A 24,865-nucleotide genomic window follows, 5' to 3' on the forward strand; every position below is an offset into this window, starting at 1 on the left:
TAGAGGTTTGTTCATAATGGCTGATTATTTCTTTAAGTAGTGGACTTGTGGCTTTAAATAATGGACTATTTATATAATTTATACCACAATCCATTTTGTAATTAACAAGACATCTACTCCTTTCTAATGAAAGTTCCAATACACTGATTTCCTCCTCCCATCACTCTCTCTCTCCAATTGTTGTTCACTCCTTTGGTCTGTGTATTTGGTATTAACTCACTAATAGGCTGTCTCCTGTAACATGCTCATCTTCTTTATTTAAATGTATTAGCTTATTGGGTCCTCCAGCGTGAATGTATTTATGCTGGACCTGAAAACTGTATTCAGCTGTTCAGCTCTGCACATAGTTTATGGATACCAAACAGGAATATACTGGACCCGGCTCCTAAACTGCTTTCTTTTCCATAATCCAGAATATTACTTTAGTGCCATATATTCTGATAAATTATTAACCACTGTATCATATAATAGTGAATCAATTATACTCTCTTGTGGGACCTCATTTTGTGTCCCGGAAAATTAAAAAGGCAATACTATTAGAGGGGAATAGGAATTTAGAACCAGCTATGCCATACAGACTGTTCCTTAGCCCAGGACAAATATTGTACTGGTGACTAAGCAATTTCTGCTGTGGGGTTTGTCATAGGGCATGATTGACTGCTGCAGAACAGTCATGTGACACTCAGTCTAGCTTTGCTTTCTGTTCTTAGAAAGGGACCTCTTCTGTGGTCAGATGAGCACTGTAAGAAGAGAAGTTTCCTGGCTTTTGGTGCCAGTGACTTGACTGACGCTTTTTAGCAGCTTAGATCATGGTATTCAGTAGCACTAGTTGTAGGGGAGGAATCCTAGGCAATATGTATTTTAGAAACAAAGGAAAGTTGCTTTGTTATTTTTATGTTCACACATTATGTATAGGGTGCCCACATTTTCAAAGTGAAAAAGCCAGGACCACAGTAGCAGGGAAGGAGGGGAGCATGGGATGGTTTTGGTGGGGTGTCAGGGTTAGGGAGGTGTGCACAAAAAGGCTTTGGAAACTGTGGTGGGGAGAATTTGTGCACCAGGGACAGCTGAAACGAAAGGGTGGCAATGAACCAGGTGTGGGGTGAGAGTGCAATCGTTGAGGCACATGTCAGTTTCATTTGCTTAGCAGCCTAGTGGTACCTTTATGTTGCTACCATATGCAGGAGTTAGGAAAGCAGCATAAAACGCAGAGGCTTTTTTATGCATGTAGTAAATTAGAAACAAGGACAGACCCTGACCAAGTCCAACAATTTCCTGTTTTTCAGAGACAAGTAGCCAATCTGATCATATGCACTTTCAAAAATAGCACCATAATGGCACAATTACCATTTTTCCCATCTCCCCGAAACTGCACAGCAGGGGGCTGGATGCTGACTTCATTTGATTATCTAAATAGGAATACATTTGTTACCATGTCTTAAACTTAGATCATATGGTCCTATGGCCTGTAGCATGCAAGACACAGCAAAGGCCTCTTGTTTTGGCGAGTTAAAACTGACTCTAGATTCCCTGCTCAGGGCTGGTCTACACTACAAAGTTAGGTTGATCTAGCTGTGTAGCTCAGGGGAGTGAAAAAATTCACTCCAGAGAAACACAGTTAAGTTGACCTAAGCCCCAGTGTGGACAGCACTAATCGACAGAAGAATTCTTCCATCACCGAGCTACCACCTCCCGGATGTGAATTTACTACAATGACAAAAGAACCGCTTCCATCTCTGTAGCGTCTATACTACCGCAGCACATCTGCACCATTTGTAGTGTATAACAGTATTTTGAATGGGGATTGTTTCCCCAATATGGATATTTGCTGAGTGTGGGCACGCAGCTCTTGTATTTTTCATACGTCCTCTGATGTTTTCTCTACCATACATACAATCACCTCTGAACCAGTCATTTTGAGTACAACCCTCACGTCACACCCACACTTTCTTTCCACCAGATGTTGAAGTCTTCTGCTATGTCTTTATTGCTGCATTACTGCAAACTGACATCAGAAACAAAGGAGCTGGAGCCTAAGGCTATGCATACACTAGAGAGCTTACAGCAGCTCAGCTGTACCGCTGCACCTGTGCATCTATGCTGATTGGAGAAAGCTGTCCAGTTGACATAATTAAACCACCCCCAACAAGCGGCGGTAGCTATATCGGTGGGAGAAGTGCTGTGTACACACTAGCACTTATGTCGGTAAGGGGTTGGAATATTCACACCACTGAGCAATACAAGCGGTAGCGTAGACAGCCTTAGAAAACAGTGTGGATTTAAAAAAAATGCACCCCCAACAGCACATCAATGTGGGGGAGACAACAGGGCAGATGCATGCTTTCAAAGGCCTGGGCCTTATTTCTCCTTGCCCTTATTCTGGGAAACCTTGCAGCTGTGATGCACGTTAGCAAGGGTTGTTCGATTACCCCAAACTCTCCCCCCCCCGTCTCATTTCTACCAAAAATGGTTTCCCCATCCCAAGAGCGTGAGAGAGGAGATGGGGATATGGTCTCGCAGTATTCAACATCCATTCCCACCTACAGCTCCCCTCCTCCTCGCAAGCATCGCCTCCTGCCCCTTCTCTGAGTATTTCCCGTACTGCTTCCTGCCAGCACCAGCCCTCTAAACCTAAGCCGCCTCGCCTCGCCTCGCCTCTCCCCGTCCCGTCCCGTCCCGTCCCCTCCCCTGAGTGGGCCCCAGCCTTCTCGCCCCTCCCCCCGCCTTCTCTCCTCTGCCCCTGCAGGCCCCGCCCCCGCCCGGCCCAAAGGACCCCCCTTCGTGCCTGGGGTTGCTTTCGCAGTGCCTGCTCGGCGGCGGTCTCCTCCCCTCTTAGCCCTCCGCCGCCGGGCTCCCAGCTTTACCCCGGAGGTGAGGTCGGTGTGTCCCAGCTGAGGGTGAGGTGTTGCCCGAGGCGGGGGCCGCGACGGGGCAGGCGGTTGGTGGGGCGGCCCCGGCTCGTTGGGGTCCTGCGCGGCGGCGGCGGCGGGCGGGTCGACAAGTCGGTGTCTCCTTCACTTCGTCCTCCACTTCGAGCGGCGGCAGCCAGCGAGGCCCCCTCACGGCGAGACCCGCCCGGCTCCCCTCGGACAGCCCCGCCGGCCAGGTGATGGGGCCGGCCCCGCCTCGGGGCTGGGGTCGCGGGGCGGGAGGGCTGTGTGAGTGGGGGGCCAGCCCGCGCCCCTCTGGTCCCTCCCCGGGATGGAGCCCTGTCCCGCTTTGCCATGCAGGGTAGCGGGCCACTTGCCTGGGAGCCCGGGCTGGGGCCCTGGCCGGGTACATGGGGGAGAGAGGGCGGCTGCGATGGCAGCTCAGAGCAGGGCCACGAGAGGGCCGGGCGGGCCGGCCGGCGGCGTCCTAAAATGGCCGCGTTCACCTTGCAGCCGCGGCGTGTCTGGCTGTGGGCCTTTGCGGGGGGAGCCCGTTCCCTGCCAGGGCGTTTCCTCCCCGGTCCGTCGCGGGGCAGCCTGGCCCCCGCGGCCTCCGCATGTACGTCTAGAGAGACATCACTCATCCTTCAATGTTGGTTTTTCCCCCCTCTTTGTAGATTCATTAGATTGGCCTAGCTATGACTTATCCTCCACCATGTATCCCTCCGCCTCCGAGACGTAAGTAGGGAAAGAGTTGAAGCAAGACTGTAGCTAAATAACGTTGTGGTAAGGTTAGTAGCTGTATAAGATCGGAAAGGGCCGATGAATCCCGAACCCAGAGGGCTAACATCAGCCCAGCATTCTCCTCAAAAAGGCATCCATCCACTACAGGGCCACCCTTTTAGAATAAAATCCAGGCTTCCTAAAGTTGGTGTCAAGACAGTTTCTATCTGTCTAAAAAGGCGATCCACCTTCTGACACTTTAAAATTTGCATCCATTCTCTAAGAATTGCTCAAGGTGTCTTTTTAATATGAGGGTGTGAAGGAGTTAGACAGAATACCTTGAGGGAAAGGTGTACTGTGGTAACACTATACACTAATTGTATTTCTTTAGGGTAGGTTAATAGTGTTTTCTTATGTGATGGTTAAATCACCAGTTATCTTCCTTCTTTGGTAAAGGAAAAAATTTAATTTGGGTTTTTTTGGGAGCAATAGTTGATCCCATGTTTCCAGGAATGCACAAGGAAAAAGGGATAGCTTGAAGCCAGACATCAGGGTGGAGTTGCTACTTGCATCAGTCACAATCAGGAACAAGGTTGTTCAAATAGTCGATTTCTCCTCATAAACTTACAGTTCATAAGTGTCTAGGATTTATAAGTGTAATGTTTAAAATCTACCTGGGTAATATTAATTAGTAAAAGAAACTGACAGTTTGAGACTGGATTGAAAAATATTGACTTCACTTGGGTTGGTTTTGTTAATTGGAATGGAGGGCAGGGAAGTAGAGGGTTGATGACAGACAGGGCTTAGCATTATTCTTTCATTGAAGGTAGCATTACAGGAAAGATAGTTATAAAAGCATCAAGGACACATGTTAACTATTGGTCCCTCATTTGATCTATACTAACATAAGACTAAAAATTACAGGCCTGCAGGTTAGATTGCATTTTAAGACATAAGGCCAATCTTCATGGTGGTATTCATGCAGTTATAGTCACCTTTTATTTGCAGGTAGGACATGTAACAAATATTTAGCAACTTATATGTACCAACCCAAATGTTTACCGTAATTGAATTAGCATAATAATTGTATTAGTATCTTTCTAACTTGCAATTTTATAAATTTTTTGCTACTTCCTCTAATAACTTTCCATGGCATCCGCATTGTTTAGCGTAAATCTGCTGCCAGAGTATGAGACTGTCGTTTTGAATTTAAGTTGTACTACACAAAAACAAAAGGCTTATTTACTTTATCACTGCCAAACTGTTTTGATGCTGAAGGTTACTATAAAAATGAAATCAGACATAGCTTTTCCTTGGGTGTTGGTGGTTTGGAAGAAAGCCCCAAAATATGTGGCTGAACACTTTCTAGCTTTATTTTAAAATGGTAAATGCGAACAAGAGCTGTTGTTGTAAGTCTGGCTGCACAGTAGGATGGAAAACAGCAACATTTCCTTTATTGTTTGTATAGCTCACTCGGAACAACAGCTGTTCATTTCTAAACAATTGAAATATTTTCTAACTTTCTTTAAGGTGGTAACTAGTCTGCTATGGCAGCTTTTTAAAACTATATTTAAGTTGTCTATTTGTAACTTGTTTAATCAAAGCAATTTCAAATGAGCTGTTAAAACATTCTTCTGTATGTATGTGATTTGCTGTTTAATCTATAAATATTAATGACTTTTTTAAAAGGGCAGGTAGAAAGGAATGCCTCAATGCAATACCTAGTTTATTCCACATCCATGACATACAACTATTTTGCAGAATAATAAGCTGGCCTAGAACACTTCTCTAAGGGATAGCTGGACTATAGGTGAACCTACTAAAATGAGATTTAGTTACACAGGTACACATGACATAATTACTAGCACCCTAGAAAGGCAATGTTAAGTCCCAAAACAAAGTATTATCGTAACTGTTACTTGTTCCTGAATATTGAGTTTTCTCTTTACAGTAGCAATTTCTGGTACTTAAAAATTACAAAGCAACATTCTGAAAAAGTGTGAGTGCTTGAACCTTGCTTTGATCCCATGTGCTTTAAGACTTGCAGAGATTTCCAGAAATCAATATTGTGGAATTCCCATGGTCTTCTGCAGGACTTGATTTACCCCTTTTTAAAAAAAAAAAAATGAAGTGTGAGCTGTCCTGTTCATCTCAATAAGATGTTAGTCTTTGAAACCTAATGAAATACAATTTAGTGCTCCCCTCTACAAAACAGAATGGAGGAATTGAATGTTCTGGCATACAGATTAGTAAAAATGTAAATTCCTTTGTACACTTTACTCAACAAGGAGGCAAACAGGTGGAATATTGGAAGCAGCTGTGTGTGTGTTCTTCATTAGACACCATGAACTTAAAAATTACGTGTCTAAAATTTTATCTATTAATTTGTAACACAAGATCACTACTACAACTGAATGAGATTAGAGAACTTTGTTTGCAAACTTTGTGCTTTTGACGGCACTTCTTTTCTAGTCAGTTTCTCTGTTTCCCCTGTAGTAGTTTCCCTTTTTGTTTTTGGCACTTTCACATGGGAGATGGGATATACAAACACTTCCGATATGAAAATGTGACCCTAGATTTCAAAATGACAGTGTCCCTTTTCTGGTTGAAGTTTTTGGGAAAGCTCCCATTGAAGGAGAAAACAGCTTTGCATTGTGATGAGTTGTTGAATGGGCAGTGAAAGATAATCCTGAAGGCCAACATGAGGAGTTGCCTGGTCCTGGGTGTCTGAAAGAAGTGAGTAGTAACCACAAGTGTTCTAGGCGCTCCAACCTGCCTAAGGCTCCGAGCCAGAGAGAAGTCCTATCAGAACTTTATTGTGCTTCTCCACCCATTTGACCTCACCTCAGTCCCTCCCCAACTGGCTTATAAAGGCTTAAGCCTGCATGTTTTCCCCAAGAGAAGCCTTTATTTGACTTTCACTTTTCTGATAGCTTTCATTGGTTTGGGGGACCTCCACTTAGATTCTATCAGCCTAGCTTCTGTTACAGAAGTTGCTTCAGAGCAACATGGTGTGTTTCTTCTTCAGCAAGACGTGATCACATTCCCTCTGCACTGCTCCCAACTCTTGCCAGCATGAAGAAGCGAGAGGTTGGACCACAGAATAGACTCAGCTCTCTCTTCTAGTAATGGGACGTGTTAACTAGAGTAACTAGATTGGTCATTAAATACTTTTTAAAATTTTAAAATAAGAGATCTACAAATGTCACTAAAAATTATGATAGAAGTGACATGGTGTTTGCAACAAAGAAGCCAAATATTTTATAGCTGACGAGTATAGGTTGTGTAGGGTTTCTATAAAGCTTATCAGAACAGTTGTTGAATTTAATAACTTTATTGGTGTTTTTGAATGTCTCTCCTTGAGTTAGATATCTGGTATTAAAACAAAAGGCTATGTGTAGATGCAAACTAGCTACACAATCCTGCATGTTTCCTTTCAAAAAAAAGGGGGGGGGAAGTCCTGTGGGGTCTTAACAAAAATATCTCATGGGAATCCTGATTAGTATAGAGAGTCTGTTGATATCATTGCAATTTCCTACAACTTTCCCATCTCCCAGTTTGGAATGGCATCTTTCTCCTCTGAAAGCTTTTGTAATTTCTGAAATATGGAGCATTTCACTTTTTAACTAAACATTGGGAAATCCATGTTGGAATCTACATGGGGAGGAACATGCTGCACCTTGGTAAACCCATGCCACTTCGAAATAGTCAGTATTATTTCTATGAAAATCTGTAGGTGTATCATAAACTAAAGCAGTACGAGCCATCTATTGTTAATTGTCCTGTATATGAGTTCTTGTTGGAAGGCATAGCGGGTTTAGAACTAAAGATAGTTTATCTTTATATGATATGTTTCAATATTAATATACCTGTTATCTCTATCTTTCCAGCTCCAATGGCAATCCCTCCATCATATGCAGATCTTGGCAAATCTGCCAGAGATATCTTCAACAAAGGCTATGGTAGGAACAATACTTAAAAAATAACACACATACACCATGCCATATAAAGAAACGTCACTTTGCTGAAGCACACAAAGCTAACATTTTTAATTTACACATGTTCTGGAATATTAATTTGTGTGTGCTTGTATACACTAGGATAAACTAATGGATTTTTATTAAATTGGAGGGAGTTCATACAAGAGCAGCGGAATGGTTAGAGACCTTGTGGGACTGAGTTGAAGAAAAATTAGACACACACACTGGCTAATTAGAAGTTAATAGATGGGGAAACCAGTATGTAAATATCTGAAGGATGTAAACAACAAGGAAGGAATGGATTTTATAGTAGTACTCTAGGGAGGAAGGTGTGGTCTTGTAGTTAAGACAGTTGACTAGGAATCAAGAACTGAGGTTCAAGTCCCAGCTCCTATGGCCTGGTCTACACTTGAAAGTTATACTGGAATAATTGTTGGTTAGGTATGGGACTTTAACTATATCTGTGTTTTTTTTAAAAAAACACATTATATTGATGAATCCTTAGGGTGAACACAGTTGTTATGACGTAAAGGTGCCATATATTGGTGGTGGCTTCCTGTGCTGTATTGGAATAGCTATACAGTGTAAAGTAGTTTTTGTGCTTGTATAACTGCATTCACACTTGTGGGGTTGTGCTGCTTAAAGCGTGGTATAGTTAAAGCATCATGACTTTCTGGTATTAAAATGCCTGTGTGATCTTGGGGATCACATTGCGGGTCAAAGTCCTGCAATGAGCTCCTGCTAGGTAGACCCCTGGAACCTCATAGACTTCACTGGGGCTGTGCAGAGCACAGAAGTCTGCCAGAGTTTATTGCAGGATTGGGGCCATAATCTGTGTTTCAGTTCCCAGTCTTCTGCTTAAATCATCTCTCTTTTCTCACACTCTTATTTATTTAGACTGTAACCTCTTCAGTGTTTTTTTTTGTTTTGTTTTTTTAACTTTGTATTTGGACAACATGCAGCACTATGAGACCCTAGTCTTGGCTGTGGCTTCCAGGAGCTACTGTAATATCAAATATAGAAACTTTAGGTCTGTTAGACTGTAGCTTAGAAACCTGTTTCTTGGGACATGTAATTGGACTTGGCTAGATAACTACGATAGGAAGCAACCTTATAGTGGCAAAGAAGTAGAGGCTATGATATTTCTGAAAAAAAACATAAATCAAATTATTTGCTTAGTATAATATAAAGTACAGCTAATTACCAGAAGGGTGACAATATAAAAATGGCACCTTCTTAAATTTACTCCCTTTGCATATTTGGAACTGTATTTCCTAGCTTATTTGAGTCCTAACCTTTGTTAGCTCTCTTGGCTCAGCAGTGCTATAGAATGAACTGTATTCTAATGCTGATATGTGAACCAGAAAACTTCAAGCTAAATTCTGATTGCAGAATCTTTTACTGGTGGCTGCATAAAAGCCAGAAAGGACGCAGGTTGCCTTTGAGAGGCAGAGCTGAATTTGTGGAGTAGATGGAAACAAAAAAAACTTTTCATTTAGTTAACTGAGAAAATATTCCCTAGTAGTCATTGGTGTACAATAAACAGGCCTTTGCTAGTCCTTTATTCACTTTAAAGTTTGAGAGAAAACTACTCAATTCCACACTGACTACAGATGTTTCAAGGTTCTTAGGATTTATACTGCTCTGGTCAATGGCTGAACTATTTTTTTCTTTTTAGTTTTGCTTAGAAAAATGCACACACTTTAAAAAGTACACTGTAATAACTTCAACTTTTTCTTAAGGTTTTGGGCTGGTGAAACTGGACGTGAAAACAAAGTCAGCAAGTGGGGTGGTGAGTTTTAAATTCAAAGCATTTTTGGTTAATGTGCTCTAATTTTCCTGCTTTTTAAAGGGAACTTTTATGGACAAAGTTAGCTAGTTGACAGAGTCCTTTGATAGGTGTTTGCTGCACAGTACACTTCAGAGGGCCATAGAGATCTGCATCTCCAAACATAAATCACATTGCCATGTATGCTGACACGCAGTAGTCAGAAGTAGTTGTTCTTTTGTCTTTGTAAAGTTGCTAAGCAGGGTATATTTTGACTGTCACTCATCTTGTGTGTAAAAATGAACAAATAGCAGAACCATTTTTAAACGTAAAATTGATATCCGACCATACAGAAATTTAATTTAGCTTTCTGTGAATATTCTTTGGTTCTGTTCGTGCTCAATGTAAATCTCTCAAGACCCTGGTAGTACTGCTGAAAAGGATTTGGGAGTTATAGTGGATCACAAATTGAGTCAACAATGAGATGCACCTGTGAAAAAGGCGAATACCATTCTGGGGTGTATTAACACCAGTGTTGCATCCTTGATTAACATAGCTATGCTGGGAAAAGCTTTAGGATAGATAGCTATATCAGCAGAAGAAGTCCTTTGTCTGGTACAAATTTATTCCTTTTGGAGAACAGGTTCAAGCTGTACCAGCAAAAGAAGCGTGCTTGCTCTTTTCTCCCCCCCCGAAGTGCTCTCCTGGTATAGATATACTGGCAAACCCTCTTAAGTGTAGATAAGGCATAAGGTATTTATCACGAATAGTCTTCAGCCTTTATCTTGATTTATGGAATATCAGGCTGCCTTAAACAGTAGGTATTGCTTAAAGAAAAAAGCTGACCACTACAGGGAACGTGCTTCTTCATAACTTGAATTCCAACTTTTTCTACCCTTGTTTACTAGGGACTGCTACCATGTCTGGAACTCTGTGTTTTGCACAGACATCTAGTGGCTAAATAATATGCTGCAAGTAAACATCATTCAGTCAAAGTTAATTTTTCATATAAAGCTACCTCATTTAATCAATTTTAAGTTTGTTGTCGTAGCTAAGGTAAATCTTTAGCAACAAATTTTGGCATTCATATACATCCTGTATCTACAGGAATATCTATATAGTCCTTCAGTGTATGGTGAGATTGATAGAATACTCCGTAAATGTTTGGTTTAAACATACTCTTCTCATAAAACTAATGCTCCCTCTAGTAGCAGTAAATGCATATGGTACCTTAAGGAGTGGATAGCTAATTCTAATGGGTGTAGAGAAAAACAGGACTTGTCTACATGGTGCAGCAGTGCACACTAAAGGGATATGAATTCTACAGCACACTGTGTTGCATATTAACTGGTCCAGATAGACCCTGCTGCCATGCAATAAAAGTTCCCTAATACATATGCCCTACTAGGGTCTACCTGGGCCAGTTGGTGTGCAACATGTTGGTGTGCTTTAGAATTCCCACCCATCTAGTGTGCATTGCTGCACCATATAGATAAACCCCACAGCCAGGCATATCTTGGGCCAAAATTTGGACTTAGATTTGTAATTTTTTTTTTTTTCAATCAAAGACCATCAGAAATTTTTCCATATCATTAATAAAATTGCAGTGGAAAGACTATTTAACAAATATTCCCTGAAGCAGTTGCTAGCCAAGTACTTCAGCCTTGTGCCCATGTTTTATTTTTAGATTTTCAAAATTCGGTAGATATTGACTACTCTTTCCATTCTCCAAGAAGAGAGATGTAAAGAGCATAAATAGTGAGAGGCAACCAGTGTTTATAACCTTCAATTTTTATAACTAAGGTGCTGTTTGTAATATAAATAAGTGCAATGTTTATTTTTAAATAACTTTTAGTGTAACAGTTACCCACTGAGAGTCCCGAATCTAAAAAATATAATTCTGTGTAAGGAATGGAAGTCTGTTAATAAAACTTACTATCAGTTAATGTCACAGTCTCAAACATAGGCAGTCTCCCTATATAATTATATTTTTACTTGGGAGTCCTGACTCACTAGTGTGGCTATTAAAATCCCTAGTTAAGAACCAATGGACTAGTGCTGCCCTTTCATCTAGAGACTTACGTTCAAATCATTTCTTGATTGCAGCTATAAAATTTCTTCCTCTAGTCCTTGAATATTTATTTATTTAAAATGTATATGTAGAGCCATCCCACAGTTGTAGCATGATAGTCTCTGTTTGGGCACTAAAGATTGGAACAATGATAGTATTATATGAGGATTACAGCATGTTGGCAGAGTTGTCTGGGATGCTGTCTGCACTGTGCCTGGCTCTAATAGTGATATTAATCCAGGGATGGACAAACTTTTTGGCCTGAGGGCCACATCGGGGTTGCGAAACTGTATGGGTAGGGAAGGCTGTGCCTCCCCAAACAGGGTGGCCCCCTCGCACTTCCCATGCCCTGACTGCCCCCCTCAGACTCCCCCCCCCCCAACCCCCCCTGCTCCTTGTTCCCTGATCGCCTCCTCTCAGGACCCCCAGCCACTAACCGCCCCTCTGGGACTCCCACACCTATCCAACCGACACCCCCCCCCCCCGAACCTCTGCCCCATCCAGCTGCTCCCTGTCCCCTGACCGTCCCCCTTCCCCCCAACCTCCAACCCATCCAAATGTCCCCTGACAGGCCCCCCAGGACTCCCATGCCTATCAAACTGCCCCCTGCTCCCCATCCCCTGACTCAGTGGCAGGACTGGCTTACTGGAAAGCCTGGGAGGTGGGTGGGCGGTGGGAAGGGGAGGGAACAGGGGCTTGCCTCCCTGGCCGGGAGCTCAAGGCCCGGGCAGGATGGTCCCGCAGGCCGGATGTGGGCCGTAGTTTGCCCACCTCTGTATTAATCCCTTCAGTAATATGAGCACCATACTCACCTCTGTACTTGTAATATTTTTTTCTGCTTTTTAAGGAAACAATAACTTGAAATAAATTGCCTCGGAAAGAGGTGTAAAGCATGAACTACGCTGAACAGTATAGTTCAGTTGCTTATAGCACAATGGACTTCCTTGCCTTGGAATTGGGTTTTACATTTTTGAACTGTGCAGTGTCAGAGCGCACACTGCTATTTCCTGGTTAAGTCTGAAAATCTAGAAGATCCTTTTTAGCAAGTTGTTACAAAAGGGGGTTGGGTATAACTCAAACTGGCTGAACAGGACAATGCTACCTTATGGTTGTGTACATGGTTTAGTTTGGTTTTTTAAGTTTAAAAAGACCTTTATGATGTGAGACTTCCTGGGATGTGTGCAACTCAGGAATAACCTATGCTGTCTTATTAGGAATTTACAACAGCTGGTTCATCAAACACAGACACGGGGAAAGTGAATGGGAGCTTGGAGACCAAATACAAATGGGCTGAGTATGGTCTGACTTTCACAGAAAAATGGAACACCGACAATACTCTGGGAACAGAAATTGCGATTGAAGACCAGGTAACAGATTGATGTACTACTTACATTTAATTTTTTCACTTAACCAGTAGATCTGAGCTAATAGCTTTTGTTCCCCTAATTAGATTGCCAAAGGTTTGAAGCTGACGTTTGACACAACCTTCTCACCAAACACGGGGTAAGAGTTTTGTTTTTGTTAAGAGAGTACTTTTTGACATGTTTAGGGGAATAACTTTGCGTGTAAAGGTCAAATGAATATTTAACAAGTTAATATAACTATGTGAATGAAGAGTATGTATATATAGAGCTTGAAATTGGTGGCTCAAAACTACTGCTGTTAACCCAGGCTGTTACATTTGAATGTGGCTCTTTGGGACACTGAAGCAAAATGTTTTGCTCCTTAACAAGATAGTTGGCACCCTAATGAGAGAATTGGATTTGTTAGAATAGTAGTCAGGGCTCTGCTTGCACAAATATAAGAGAATGTTATGGAAGATTGGGGTGGGATAAGGAAGTAAAGAAGTTTCTTCAAATGTATAATCCTTGTGTTTTCTGCAGCTTTCTAATGGGCTGTTGCATTTTGGTTCCATGACTGGTCAGTTATGTCTTGCCCAGACTTGACACCTGTTCTCTAATGGCCTTTGTGTGCCCACTGCAGGTTAAGTTAGTAAAAATTAGACTGATAGAGGATGAAGCCTTTGTAAAAAAATAATTTCTTTGCTTCAGGAAGAAAAGTGGCAAAATTAAGTCGTCTTATAAACGTGAATGCGTAAATCTTGGTTGTGATGTTGACTTTGATTTTGCTGGACCTGCAATCCATGGCTCAGCTGTCGTTGGTTACGAGGGCTGGCTTGCTGGTTATCAGATGACTTTTGATAGTGCCAAATCGAAGCTGACAAGGAATAACTTCTCTGTGGGTTACAAAACTGGAGACTTCCAACTGCATACTAACGTGTAAGTATTAAAAAAAACTGTATTTGAGAAGCTTGTAGTAAGAATATTCATAAGCTTCAAATTCTGAATTAATAGCACTTGTTCGTGAAATACAGTGTCAAATATGCTCTATGTGAGAGAACCTTGTAGAAAATTCACCAGGGTAACACATGAGATTTTCTTTACCTGATCAGTAATTACTTCTGTACCTCTTTTCTAAGTTGAGTGTTTATAGCTTGTTTTCTAACTACTTTGTTACATGAAGTAATTTCTGTAATATATGCATTGTAGTTTGCAAAGTATAGAAAGCAGTACTTGAAGTGTTGTATTTACAAAGTAGACTGAAGTACTTGACCCCTCCTTGCAATTGAGAAAATTGCATTACAATAATACACTTGTTCCCTGTGATCTTACAGGAAATAGTTATTAGCAGTTGGCATGATATCGTTAAATAAATATGCTTTGCCAGTGCTTTTAATTCTTAAGCCCTTTCCTTTAGCCCTGAAAGGGAACTTTAACATAGGAAGCACTCATGTTTATGAATTCTAATCATACATGGGAAAGCATATAGTTTTTATGTGTTTTCTCACCTTCCTGCTGACTTCTGCTTTTTAGCTGTCCTGGTCCTACCTTAATTGTTTTTTGTATATTTATAGTTTTCCTAAAAGAATTCTCAGGTTGAATGATTGTGATAATGGTGCATTAGTGATGTTAACTTAAATCTGCGTGGTTCCACTATGTGTTAGGGTAGGAAGCATCTTACTTGTATTCACTGGAGTCAAATCACATACTCTCTTCCCCCTCTCTGCCCCTCCCCCAAAAAAGAGGGGGAAGAGGGGGAATTAAGATAATATAAGTACATTTTAAACAGGATTGTTCAGACTTGTAGTGAACTGCTTTCAAAGTTTATTAAAATATTTGAAAATGGTATTGCTTTTCTAGAATAAAATGTCCTTTGACCTTTTTCTTAACCGTAATGCTACTTAGAAACATCGTTTCCAATAACCACAAGATTCTTCTGAATATTTGTCTCTGATTTATAACTTGCATGTCTGTATCACACATTTCATACTCTTCATTAATTTCAGAACTAAAGGGAGTTTTTTGACATGAACTCAATGGAGCCAGGATTTTACCTAGGGTATTTATGAGCTTAATTGTGCAAGTGAATACATTAGTATCATCCTTAGCAATATAATTATTGGAGTGAGCTTCTTTCATGGACTCTGCTAAAATACCTTATTCTGCCTTGCAAGCTACATTTATCTGCCCTCCTTTTTAATGTCTTATAATGGAAAAATAAATGGTCATGTTTAAAGTACAAATAATTCCCCAGGTGAATAAAACTTTAAAAGCTAAATGTAAGTGTAGGACTTTATATATAATATACACACAAACCTGTAATTTAATTTCACTTGCAAATACCTTGCAGCAATGATGGGTCAGAATTTGGTGGCTCAATTTACCAGAAAGTGAGCGACAATCTTGATACTGCTGTAAATCTAGCTTGGACAGCAGGCAGCAACAGCACTCGTTTTGGCATTGCAGCTAAATACCAGTTGGATTCCACTGCTTCTATCTCTGTAAGTATGGCTTTAAGCTTCTTCTTGCTCTATGTAAATATACAACTGGATATCTTTTATAGTAGTATAAATATTCTATATTGATATGGAATGGTGAAGAAGTATGCCAGTTACTCTTCTGTATCACTAATGTAAAAGTCTGTAATAGCCCAGATGTTAACAACTAAATCTTGTAAAGTATGTGACTTTAGTTACATACAACAAAGTAACTGTGATTTACTTTTTCTATGGAAAGTCGTCTTACTATGCCTATAGTAACACAATTCAGTGCCTTACACACTACATTAAATCACTCTAGAGAGGTGGTTCAGACACTTTTTTTTTCAGATTACAGCACCAGGTTCCCATGCTGAGAACTCTACTATACTAGTCAGCACCCTATCTACAATAGAGCTTGGCTTGCTCTAGTTTAACTCCAGTTTTGAAGTGGGTAGTGTCAATGCACCAGATGTTATTGGATCTAGAATAAGAGTCTTGCAAACCTGAACTTCTAGTGCTGGTGAACATACTATTGAGTGAGAACGTTACAATGATGGTTAGTATAGAAATGTACTAGCCCAGTAAAACTAAATGGCCATTCCTTGATTTGAGTGAATCAATGAAAACCTGTTTCTTCAACGAATACCATTAGATGTTGTGGCTTGTTCTGATAGAGTTAATGTCAGAAGCATTTAAAAAAAAAAAAAGGTGAATTGGCTCCCTTCCTAGAACAGTTCTAAACAAACATTTCAGGTAACAGGGATTGTGTTGGAATGTAGTTTGAAAGGTGAATTTCTGCCTGCCCACTCAAAATATATATATATTATTTTCCCTCTGGGATAAAAAGGGTGTATGTGTATGGTTTGCATGGGGTGGGTGTATCCAGTAAGTGCAAAGATACTGCAAAATATAAACTGGTTTAAGTTTGTGGTGTGTGTTCTTGGTGACAGCTATTATAGTCACTACAGGATTATAGCAAAGAACATTCTTTCATGGTTTTCTTTGACTTGCTGTTTTACTCCGCTTTTCATTTTGTTGCAGGCAAAAGTGAACAACTCTAGTTTAGTTGGAGTGGGTTACACCCAGACCTTGAGGCCAGGTAAATATTCTATAAATGAATCACTTCACTGCAATCATGCATTCCTTGTTGTTATGCATGGAACTGCTGTTGAAATATTTATCTATACACTCAATGCCAGTTAAAATTGATTGCTTCTTTTTCCTCTATTTAGAATGACTATCTCTGCCATCTTTTTCCCTTTCAATCTATATTGGAGCTGACTTGTACTTTAACAGTTTCACATACCATAAACTAAAACTTGTACTGAGTTTGAGTTCTGCTTGGCTAAATCCAATGGCACTTCTAAAATATTTAGGCTAAGCGTGTCCTCCATTTTATTTTCCAGTAGGATGGATTTCAGCTGTGTTCCAAACTCAGTGTGGTGCTATGCTGATATGACAACAAGCTCTAGTCATCTTAATTTAACCAGAACATTTTTGTTGGTAGTATCGTGGAAGGTCTAACCATCATTCCTAGAAAATGTCCAGTTATCTGGCTGGTATCCATTAATCAACTTCTTACAGCAGAGTGAAATAACTATTTTTGTTTTTTGAAGACCTAATTTGCATTACAACTATTATGACGATATTAAGCAAGTGCAGTAACCTATACATCCTCTGATCACCAGCTAACACAGTTTATCTGTGTTCAGTTAATACCTTGGTAACAATGTTCTCAGTGATTGTCCATTTGTGCTGTTTGTTTAAATCACTTCTGGTTATAAAACATGATGGTGAATAACTAAACCATTAAGACCAGACTTGCATGAGAAAAACCTGACCTGTTTTTGGACTTAGGTTGAGCAGCTTCTGTCCAAATAGCATTAACACCATATACAGGATGGGGCAGTCTTGTGGAGCGAACTCATTCAGCATAGTTTTGTTTCAGAAACTAAGCAACTTCTGGTTTAGAAAACGGAGTTAACTGCTAGTATATTAAAACATATTGGGACTCATCTCTCTGATTAGGAAATAAGTCCTGTCTTATCTTTGCAGTTGAAAGAAGAGATAATGCCTCTCAATTTCAGCTGTATACCTTGGTTGATTGCAGTTGCTGCTTTTGTGGGGGAGCAGGATGAAATCCTAGGACAAGTATATGGGCAGAAGAAGGGAGATGGCTCTTTCTGCTCTTAAAAACTAAAGAAATTCCGAGACACAAGTCTGTTTGTACGCATAACTTAAAGATAGAAACCCTTTCAGGAAGGTTGCAGTTTGCAAAAACGCACAAGAAAATTGTTAGAATTAAAAACTAATGAGAAATTCCAAACCCTTCATGCATGCAGTTAAAGGTAGCTAAGCAGCTCTTAGTCTGCTCCATATCAATGCCCTGAGAAACTCAGACTGCTTTATCCTTCCGTTTACAAACACTTATCAGACACTACTAAAAATAGAATGCATTATTCTTAATTGCCTCGGGATTGTGCCTTCTTTACTCAGCAAACAATTTTACTACATTCATACTGTTTTCCTAATGAGGAACTGGTACTCCTTATTAAGGGCCTGATTCTGTCTGGTACAGAGGGTTCCTTACAGTTCTATGTGCAAGTGCATGTTCCATGTGACAGATACAGCATGTGTACAATGGAGACATCAAACCAATTCTAAACCAGGGCTATGTAGGGCACACTTACAAATTGAAAGCTTTATACGTACATTGGCTGTTAATATTGCGTGCACAGGCTGGAGGATTTTTTCTAAATCTGTGATCCAAAACACCACTGTGTCTTGCAGGGGGAGCAGAAGTACACCAGGGAAGTTGGAATTGTTAAGTGGTGGGCAGAGTTGACATAACTTAATATTTAACTGTTCTGTATTTCCAAATATTTGGGTTTCTTGTAGATTTTTAACCTTACAGGTGACTTGCAATCAACTGAAAAAAGTGGGCTTTTTCCTGTGTGCTGCTTTCTGATGCATTAAGAAAGCCTGAAAAGTTTTTGGGTTTTAATGTATTTTTTTTCTGGCTTGCTTCAAACCACTTACTGGATCTCCGATTAGAGAGAGTTATAAGTCCACTCATTCGTGTTAGCATTCCTTTGTTCTGATCAAGGTTTTGGGGAAGGGAGTGAAATCTAAATCACTTTCAGTATACGGGATCGTCATTTGAATTTATTAGGGCAGTCAGAAGGGACTCGGTAGCTTACTGAACCTGGCCTCTTTCCCTGCTGAGATCCTTGTGGGCTCAGACAAAAGAATACTTGACTTCCAGATTCTTTCTCTCTGTTAGGGGGAATAGTTTTAGTTGATGCAAATGAAAATAAGATGGTCTCTTTCATTCTTCACTGTCTTCCTCCAAAGATCTTATCTCTGATTTTACTGGTTGCTGATTGCTCTTTAAAAAGCTAGGATTAAGGTAGCTTCATTTTGAAAATTGCACATTTTTTCTCATGTTTATGGCAGTTGGTGTTCTGTTTGGGCAAATACATCTTGTGCAGTATCTCTAATCCTCCCTCTATCTTTAAGTGGGGGAAAAGCTATCATCGCACTTTTCCCTAATGGCTATCTCACATACATAGCATATTTTTGTGTGTGCGAGCTACAGTGTGGGAAAGGGCTCATTTCCACATTAGTTTGAGTCAATAAATGATCTCATAAGTCCAGTATATAAAATGTGTTTCTTAAATAGAATTTGCATGTGTTTTTTTTAATTGCATTTTATATGCCCCCAGATAGTCATTTGGTACCTACAATTGTTGTTCAGCTTAGTTTTGTACAACTTTATTTTAAAAGCTGAATGGAGTTGATGTACGTAAGTGGAAATTGCTTTAGAAACTTGCTTTACTATTGAATTACTTACTACCTTGGAAAGAGTATAATTGAACTTAGACTTGTGATTGACACAATGGTTAGCACTTTCAGATTCTATGTTAACACAGGATTGTTTTAATCTTACAGGTGTGAAGCTTACACTCTCCGCCCTGGTAGATGGGAAGAGCATCAATTCTGGAGGTCATAAACTTGGTCTTGGTCTGGAATTGGAAGCTTGAAACAGCCGGAGAAACTGCTGCAAGGAAGGGATATCAGAAGAATTCGGCCTTAAAAAAAGTATTTCCAATGTGATCAGCAGGCTTTTTTTCCCCAAGAGGGATGACCTAGAACAAGAGCTGTATTCAAAGTATTTTAGACAGTTACTTGTTAGCTGGTTTCTAGTTAAATTGGTTACCTATCTAGTTATCAATTCTGCATTAGTGCAGTCACTTATACATTATTTAAATGTATTTAACTGTTTAATGCGCTACCCACAAATAATGAAATAGACCTTTATGAAAACTGTACAATTGTGTGCATGTTTGTTTTTATGTTCCTTTTAACATTTTGATATTGCCATTGAATGAGAAATGGATCAGTGGATGTTTTGAAATGAGGTCAGCAATTTTGTTAAATCACCTTAATTAGAAATACTTTTGGTATCCCAAGACAACTCAAATTATGAATAAAACAAATACACACACATACTTGTGCCTCCAAATATTTTAAGAGTTTAGCTATTGATAGGGCTCAGTGAGCTGTAGTTTACTTATAAAATTGTCATTGTGCCACACACCTCAGCCATCAATGATCATGAACTTCCATTATGGGCCCAGTCCTTTTGACCACATGTTGAAGCAAGCAGGTTTCTGCTGAGGACAATTGGATGGGAACTCCTTCAGGAGCCAGTGAACCTCACCCTTAATCTATTGCTGTGGTATGACAAGGCCCTTTTTCCCTATTCTCCAGTTCTCCTGTCCCTCCGTGAACAAAGTGAACTTTGTCTGGTACTCTGTGCCTGCTGGTCTGGAGAGTACAATACACTCCACCATCTGACTTGAAAAATGCCCCCTACATCTCCCACTAGCGTCTGGCTGCAGAGTGGAGGCCCACTGAGTACAATCAACTGGCCATGTGAGCAGGACTGTTAAGCTTCTATTTAGAATGTGTGAAAGATACAGTGACTTACTTTTAATCCTTCGAGTGAGAAATAGAAGATAAAGTTTGCGTTTTCCCTTTGATGTTACAGTTCTTTGCAAGTATCAGTGAATAAATGTGGTAACTCCTGAAGTTGTTGCAGTAATGCAAGTGCTAAAAAGATTTCCTATGTATTAAAATACAGCTCCAAGTGGAAGAGAACCTTGCTAAAAGGGATACTGGAAATGAATGTGCAGTGATCCTCCTAATGTAAAAGTCTGACTTTAAGGTCACAATTCTAGTTCTGAATTTGATGACTTATAAATAAGGTAAATATATATACATATATTTAGAAAATGCAGTCCACATGCTGTTAAACAGACATCCCCCATTCAGGGGGCCGTCTCAGGGAAATTCTTCTCCTTGCATACATTTTACGTGCTTTGAACCATATATCCACCTTGGTGTACATCTGAATTTACACTACTAGATGGGAGGAACAGCCTGGAAGACAGCATCTGTTCTGGGGTATTAAACAGCAATGTGGTAGACTTTAAGCTATTTAAATATTTACTAGCATTTCCTACTAGTCACCATTTTCAATAGGGTGGTTTCCTGTTTTGTTTTTTTTTTTTAATCGCACGTTTACTCTTCTTGTGATAAGAGTATTTTACAGCGAGTATTACTTGGTATGAAAGGTGGAGATGATAAAACATCAGATTAGAGCTGAACTAAGGCATATAACTTGTTATACTCTTCCCCAATTACCATGGTGACTTTAAGATGATACACGTAAGCCTTGTATTTTCATTAAACTGGTTTAAAGACTGACTTTTGCAGTAATTCTTTTAGCTGTAGACCAGTGTACAGAGAGACCTTAAATGCCAAAACGAACCAAGCCTAAATCTCAGATGTACTTCCCAGATATTCAAGCTAGCTTTCTGAGAAGTGAAGAGTTCCCCCCCTCAGTGTGCATTGGGTTCCCTGCTCCACACATGGGCTTAGGGAAAACCGACTAAGCGCTTGGGAGTACAGTCCTCTCTGCTGGATAATTTCTTAATCTTTTTATGTTTTAATATACAAAATCCACTGACACTCCAGGATAAATACTGCCCTCCTGAATACCTGTGCAACTCTTCATGGTGTCAATGGGATTTGTGCACCTGTATCTAAAGTGACCAGAGATGATGTGTGTGAAATCAGGATGGGTGTGTGTAGAGGTAATAGATATAAGAAAAAAACCCTGAATATCTGGACTATCCCTATAAAAGTGGGACATCTGGTCACCCTAATATATAATGAGATGGATATATATATATATATATATATATATAGAACTTGCAACATTTGGTCCCCACCTCCCAGAGTTGGAATGGAACCTGTTTGCACACCATAATTCAGTAAAGTAAGGATGTTCACACTGAAGGATGAGATGGTAGGTCTTGCGTGGCCTAGAGTTAGTCTCACACCTGAAACTATTAGCAATCACTTAGTTTAAAATTTTCAGAACATGACCCTTCTAATCATGGATGGATGGGGGGAGGGAGGATAGGTGTTAGGGCTTCATCTCTGCTTTGTCCTAACCATGACTGTTGCTGAGCATTCTTCACACAAGGCAGCGGTCGCAGAGTGAGCCTCGTGCCCCCCTGTTCCATTGGTGACCATGTGCTGCTTATGGCAAATGGTAGCCTACCAGGCACAGTGGTGGATGTGAATCTATTCTAAAGAGGTTTTATTTTTGTAGTAAAGAAAGTGGAGCAAATAACTACAAAATCATGCATACAAATCAGTGTTTGATTCAGCATGCTCATTCACTTTTGCAGGCCTGGCTCTTTCACAGAACGAGGTGGGGAAATAGGCATTTTTGCTTGGGAACAAGGGTATGATTACAGACACTTACGTCAAAGGTTCTTGCCCTCCTATTTCTAGTGCCACCTAAAGAGGAAGTGGAAGCAATACATCTCACTGAAGGGACCATCACATGTCACAAATATTGGGCCTCATCAAAGTGAATTAAGTCCCAGTCAGACTTAACCCAACCATGTGTTAATGCCGCTTATCTGAAAAATTAGCGATCAAATTGGCAAAAGCCAGAGTCTGGATTCTTGAACAGGAACAAGTGCTAAATGTGTTGGATAAAGCATTTACTACACATTATTTTACCAGCTGTAGTAAAATGGTTCTTGGTTTTGATACCTTCATTCTTTGTTTTAATTTTGGCCTCACACCTGGGCTCAGAGTAAAATAAAAAAACAAATCTAAAAATTGAGTTAACTGATTTCTTTTGCTGTATGACTAAGTTATTGCGATTGCAGGGCAGTAGTTGTTAGGATCTTCAATCCTCAGCTGCCTGTGTGTAAAAGTCAAACAAAAAGCAGTAAAAAGTTGGGAAGCTTTTGCTATTCTAAGCCTGCCCATATAGTTTTAGTTTGTCTGTAGATTGTTGGCTTTTTGCAGTTTAATAGTGACCCTTGTGCACAGTTTACATGCTGTTGTCCTGTTTGTGAATTATTTCTAACTTTGTGGTCTTCTAAACACTAAATGTGCCAAAATGCAGGGAAATGTTTTTTGGGAGGTGAGGGCATGGGGAGGGGGGAAGTTCCTATATGAGCCAATGGAGAGAAGAGCTGCTGCTAGATGTGTTTGCAGGTGCAGGAGCTGTGGAAAATCACGCTAGTGTCATAGTGTGTATTTAATTTTTGTGCACTGTGGCATTCGCCATTTCTGAGCAACCTGCTATGCTTGAAATGGACACAAGACTGCCCACATGTAGCTCCTTTCATTCAGGCATCTCTGAGCATTTTAAGAACACTGAGCCTCAAACATCCAGTGGGCTGGTGAAGCTGGGGATAGACTTCAAATGTCCAGCTTGCTACTCTAAGTATTAAAGAACGTTTCCTCCCCAAGAGTGTGAAGCCCAGGGGTTAAAAATGTACCTGTTAGCAGCTGCAGCGGAACCAGTGAGTTGCACCTTAAAATAAGATTTCAGGCTTGCTCGGCTTTCTTCCTGGACTAGTTGCTCAACAGTATGAATTTGGATTGAAAAGTAATAGCTAGGTTTTATGGTCTTGTCTGTATGACTATATCATGCTGACCTGGAGATCTAGGGTGTGCACGGCTTCAGGCAACAGCCGCCCCAGGAGCAGGTGCTGAAACTACCGGCAAGAGGCTGCAGGTGTTTTACGTGCTTCTATTCCTGGGTGAACCAGCTTGTGCTTGCTGCAAGGGGTGGAACAGGAATGCTGCTTCATCTCAGAATATGGCAGCGACCCTCAGTGTTTTCTCCATTGATCCATGGACCATAAAGAAGTAAACTGAAGCAGCTGCAATTTCATCTTGGATGTGGGGAGAGGGGAAGTTCTAGAAATATTGACTTAGGTCCTACTTCTGCAAAGCCTCACTGCATGTGCTGGAGGTGGCCCTACTGAAGTCAATAAGCTAACAATGGGACTGCTTGACAGGGCATAAAGTTAGGCACCTGTGTGACGTTATTTGCATGATCTGGGAATTGCACTTTGGAGAATTGCTGTCATCCTGAAAAGTGCTAAAGTGCTTTCTAGAGGCTAAAGCAATAACTTCACCTGCTGTTTAAGAAGATTCTCATACTACTTACCGCTGAACTGCAGCCACCTCTGGGCTAGAAAGGAACTGTAACACTGTACCCAACACATCAGGAGATGAAGAATACAAACCACTTAAAACCATATAGAAAAATTTAGGTAGACAATGTAGTTACATAAATTAGAATTTGGTTAGGATGCCACGGTTACACCCGTTCCCTTAGCTATTTGCCTTATGAAAAGTACAGAGGGATCTTTAAAGACCACAAGTGGTTAGGATTTGTCTCCCTGCCAAACATTTGAGCGTCACCTTTCTTTATGGGCCATATCTATCCATCCATTTTTTAAAAAGCAGAATTTTCCACTCAAATAAACAGGGAACATTGCGCTAAAAATCTGTGGGCCGATGACCATAGCATAAATACTCAATAGCCCCAGAATTCATCAGTTTTAAGAGGTGCACCCAGCCCTGGATCTGTGGGCAGGACCAACAGGCTCAGGTGGTGGTTCATTGCTGAGTTCCTGTGGTACTGCTGGACATTGGGTGATTATTTTACGGCTAACGAGTATATTCAAGCATGTAAAACAATCCAGTACTATACCAATTCTCTTATAAAAGCTCAAAAGCTGGGTGTGCTTCACTGAAGGGATCTAGGCGTGTGACATTCTGCTAGTTACAAACATTGCATCTGCAGCCAAGATTGTTCACGTGAGTTGGGTGAAGGCAGCAACTTGCAAGTAGCTAATGAACTTTATCCCCATAGGTTTCCATAGTAGTGTTGTTAAAAACCAACCATAATCATGTCTTTATTTGATATGTGTATTTTTGCTGTCAGAATCATATTGAAGGCTACATGCAGTGCTTAAGGAATAGATATTACATTGGTTTGGGGGTTTTTTTTGAAGGCATTAAGGCACCTTTCATCTGCCCCCTGCTAAAGCAGCATTTTTTAAGTGGACTAGTCAGTGATTGGTGATGCCCCTGTTGGGGACACTGGGGCATGGCCACTAGGTAACTCGAGGGGATGAAAAAACCATGAGTGTCGATGAAGCCCCCTCACACTAGGCCCAAGTGTCCTTGCCCCCCGCCCCCGGGCCTGGAGGCACTCGCAGCAGCTGTGCGTACTAGGCC

The 24,865-nt window shown here is 40.7% G+C and overlaps 1 protein-coding gene across 4 annotated transcripts; it reads left to right on the forward strand.

The window, feature by feature from the left end:
* Positions 1–2,932: 2,932 nt before the first annotated feature.
* VDAC2 (voltage dependent anion channel 2) lies at positions 2,933–21,004 on the forward strand. 4 transcript variants are annotated; one of them, XM_073353185.2, is made up of 10 exons: positions 2,933–3,106; positions 3,548–3,608; positions 7,484–7,555; positions 9,316–9,365; positions 12,627–12,779; positions 12,863–12,915; positions 13,464–13,691; positions 15,103–15,253; positions 16,274–16,331; positions 19,184–21,004. In XM_073353185.2, the coding sequence occupies exons 2-10, from the start codon at positions 3,569–3,571 to the stop codon at positions 19,273–19,275; spliced, it is 897 nt and encodes a 298-aa protein (XP_073209286.1). In that variant the 5' UTR covers positions 2,933–3,106; positions 3,548–3,568; the 3' UTR covers positions 19,276–21,004. The 4 variants fall into 4 exon arrangements, with proteins under 4 accessions (XP_073209286.1, XP_073209288.1, XP_073209285.1 ...); XM_073353187.2 differs by lacking the exon at positions 3,548–3,608 and having other exon boundaries at positions 2,938–3,106; XM_073353184.2 differs by lacking the exons at positions 2,933–3,106; positions 3,548–3,608 and adding an exon at positions 3,180–3,489.
* The last annotated feature ends 3,861 nt before the right edge of the window (positions 21,005–24,865 follow it).

This window comes from Lepidochelys kempii, chromosome 7, assembly GCF_965140285.1.
Source record: "Lepidochelys kempii isolate rLepKem1 chromosome 7, rLepKem1.hap1, whole genome shotgun sequence".
NCBI lineage: Eukaryota > Metazoa > Chordata > Testudines > Cheloniidae > Lepidochelys > Lepidochelys kempii.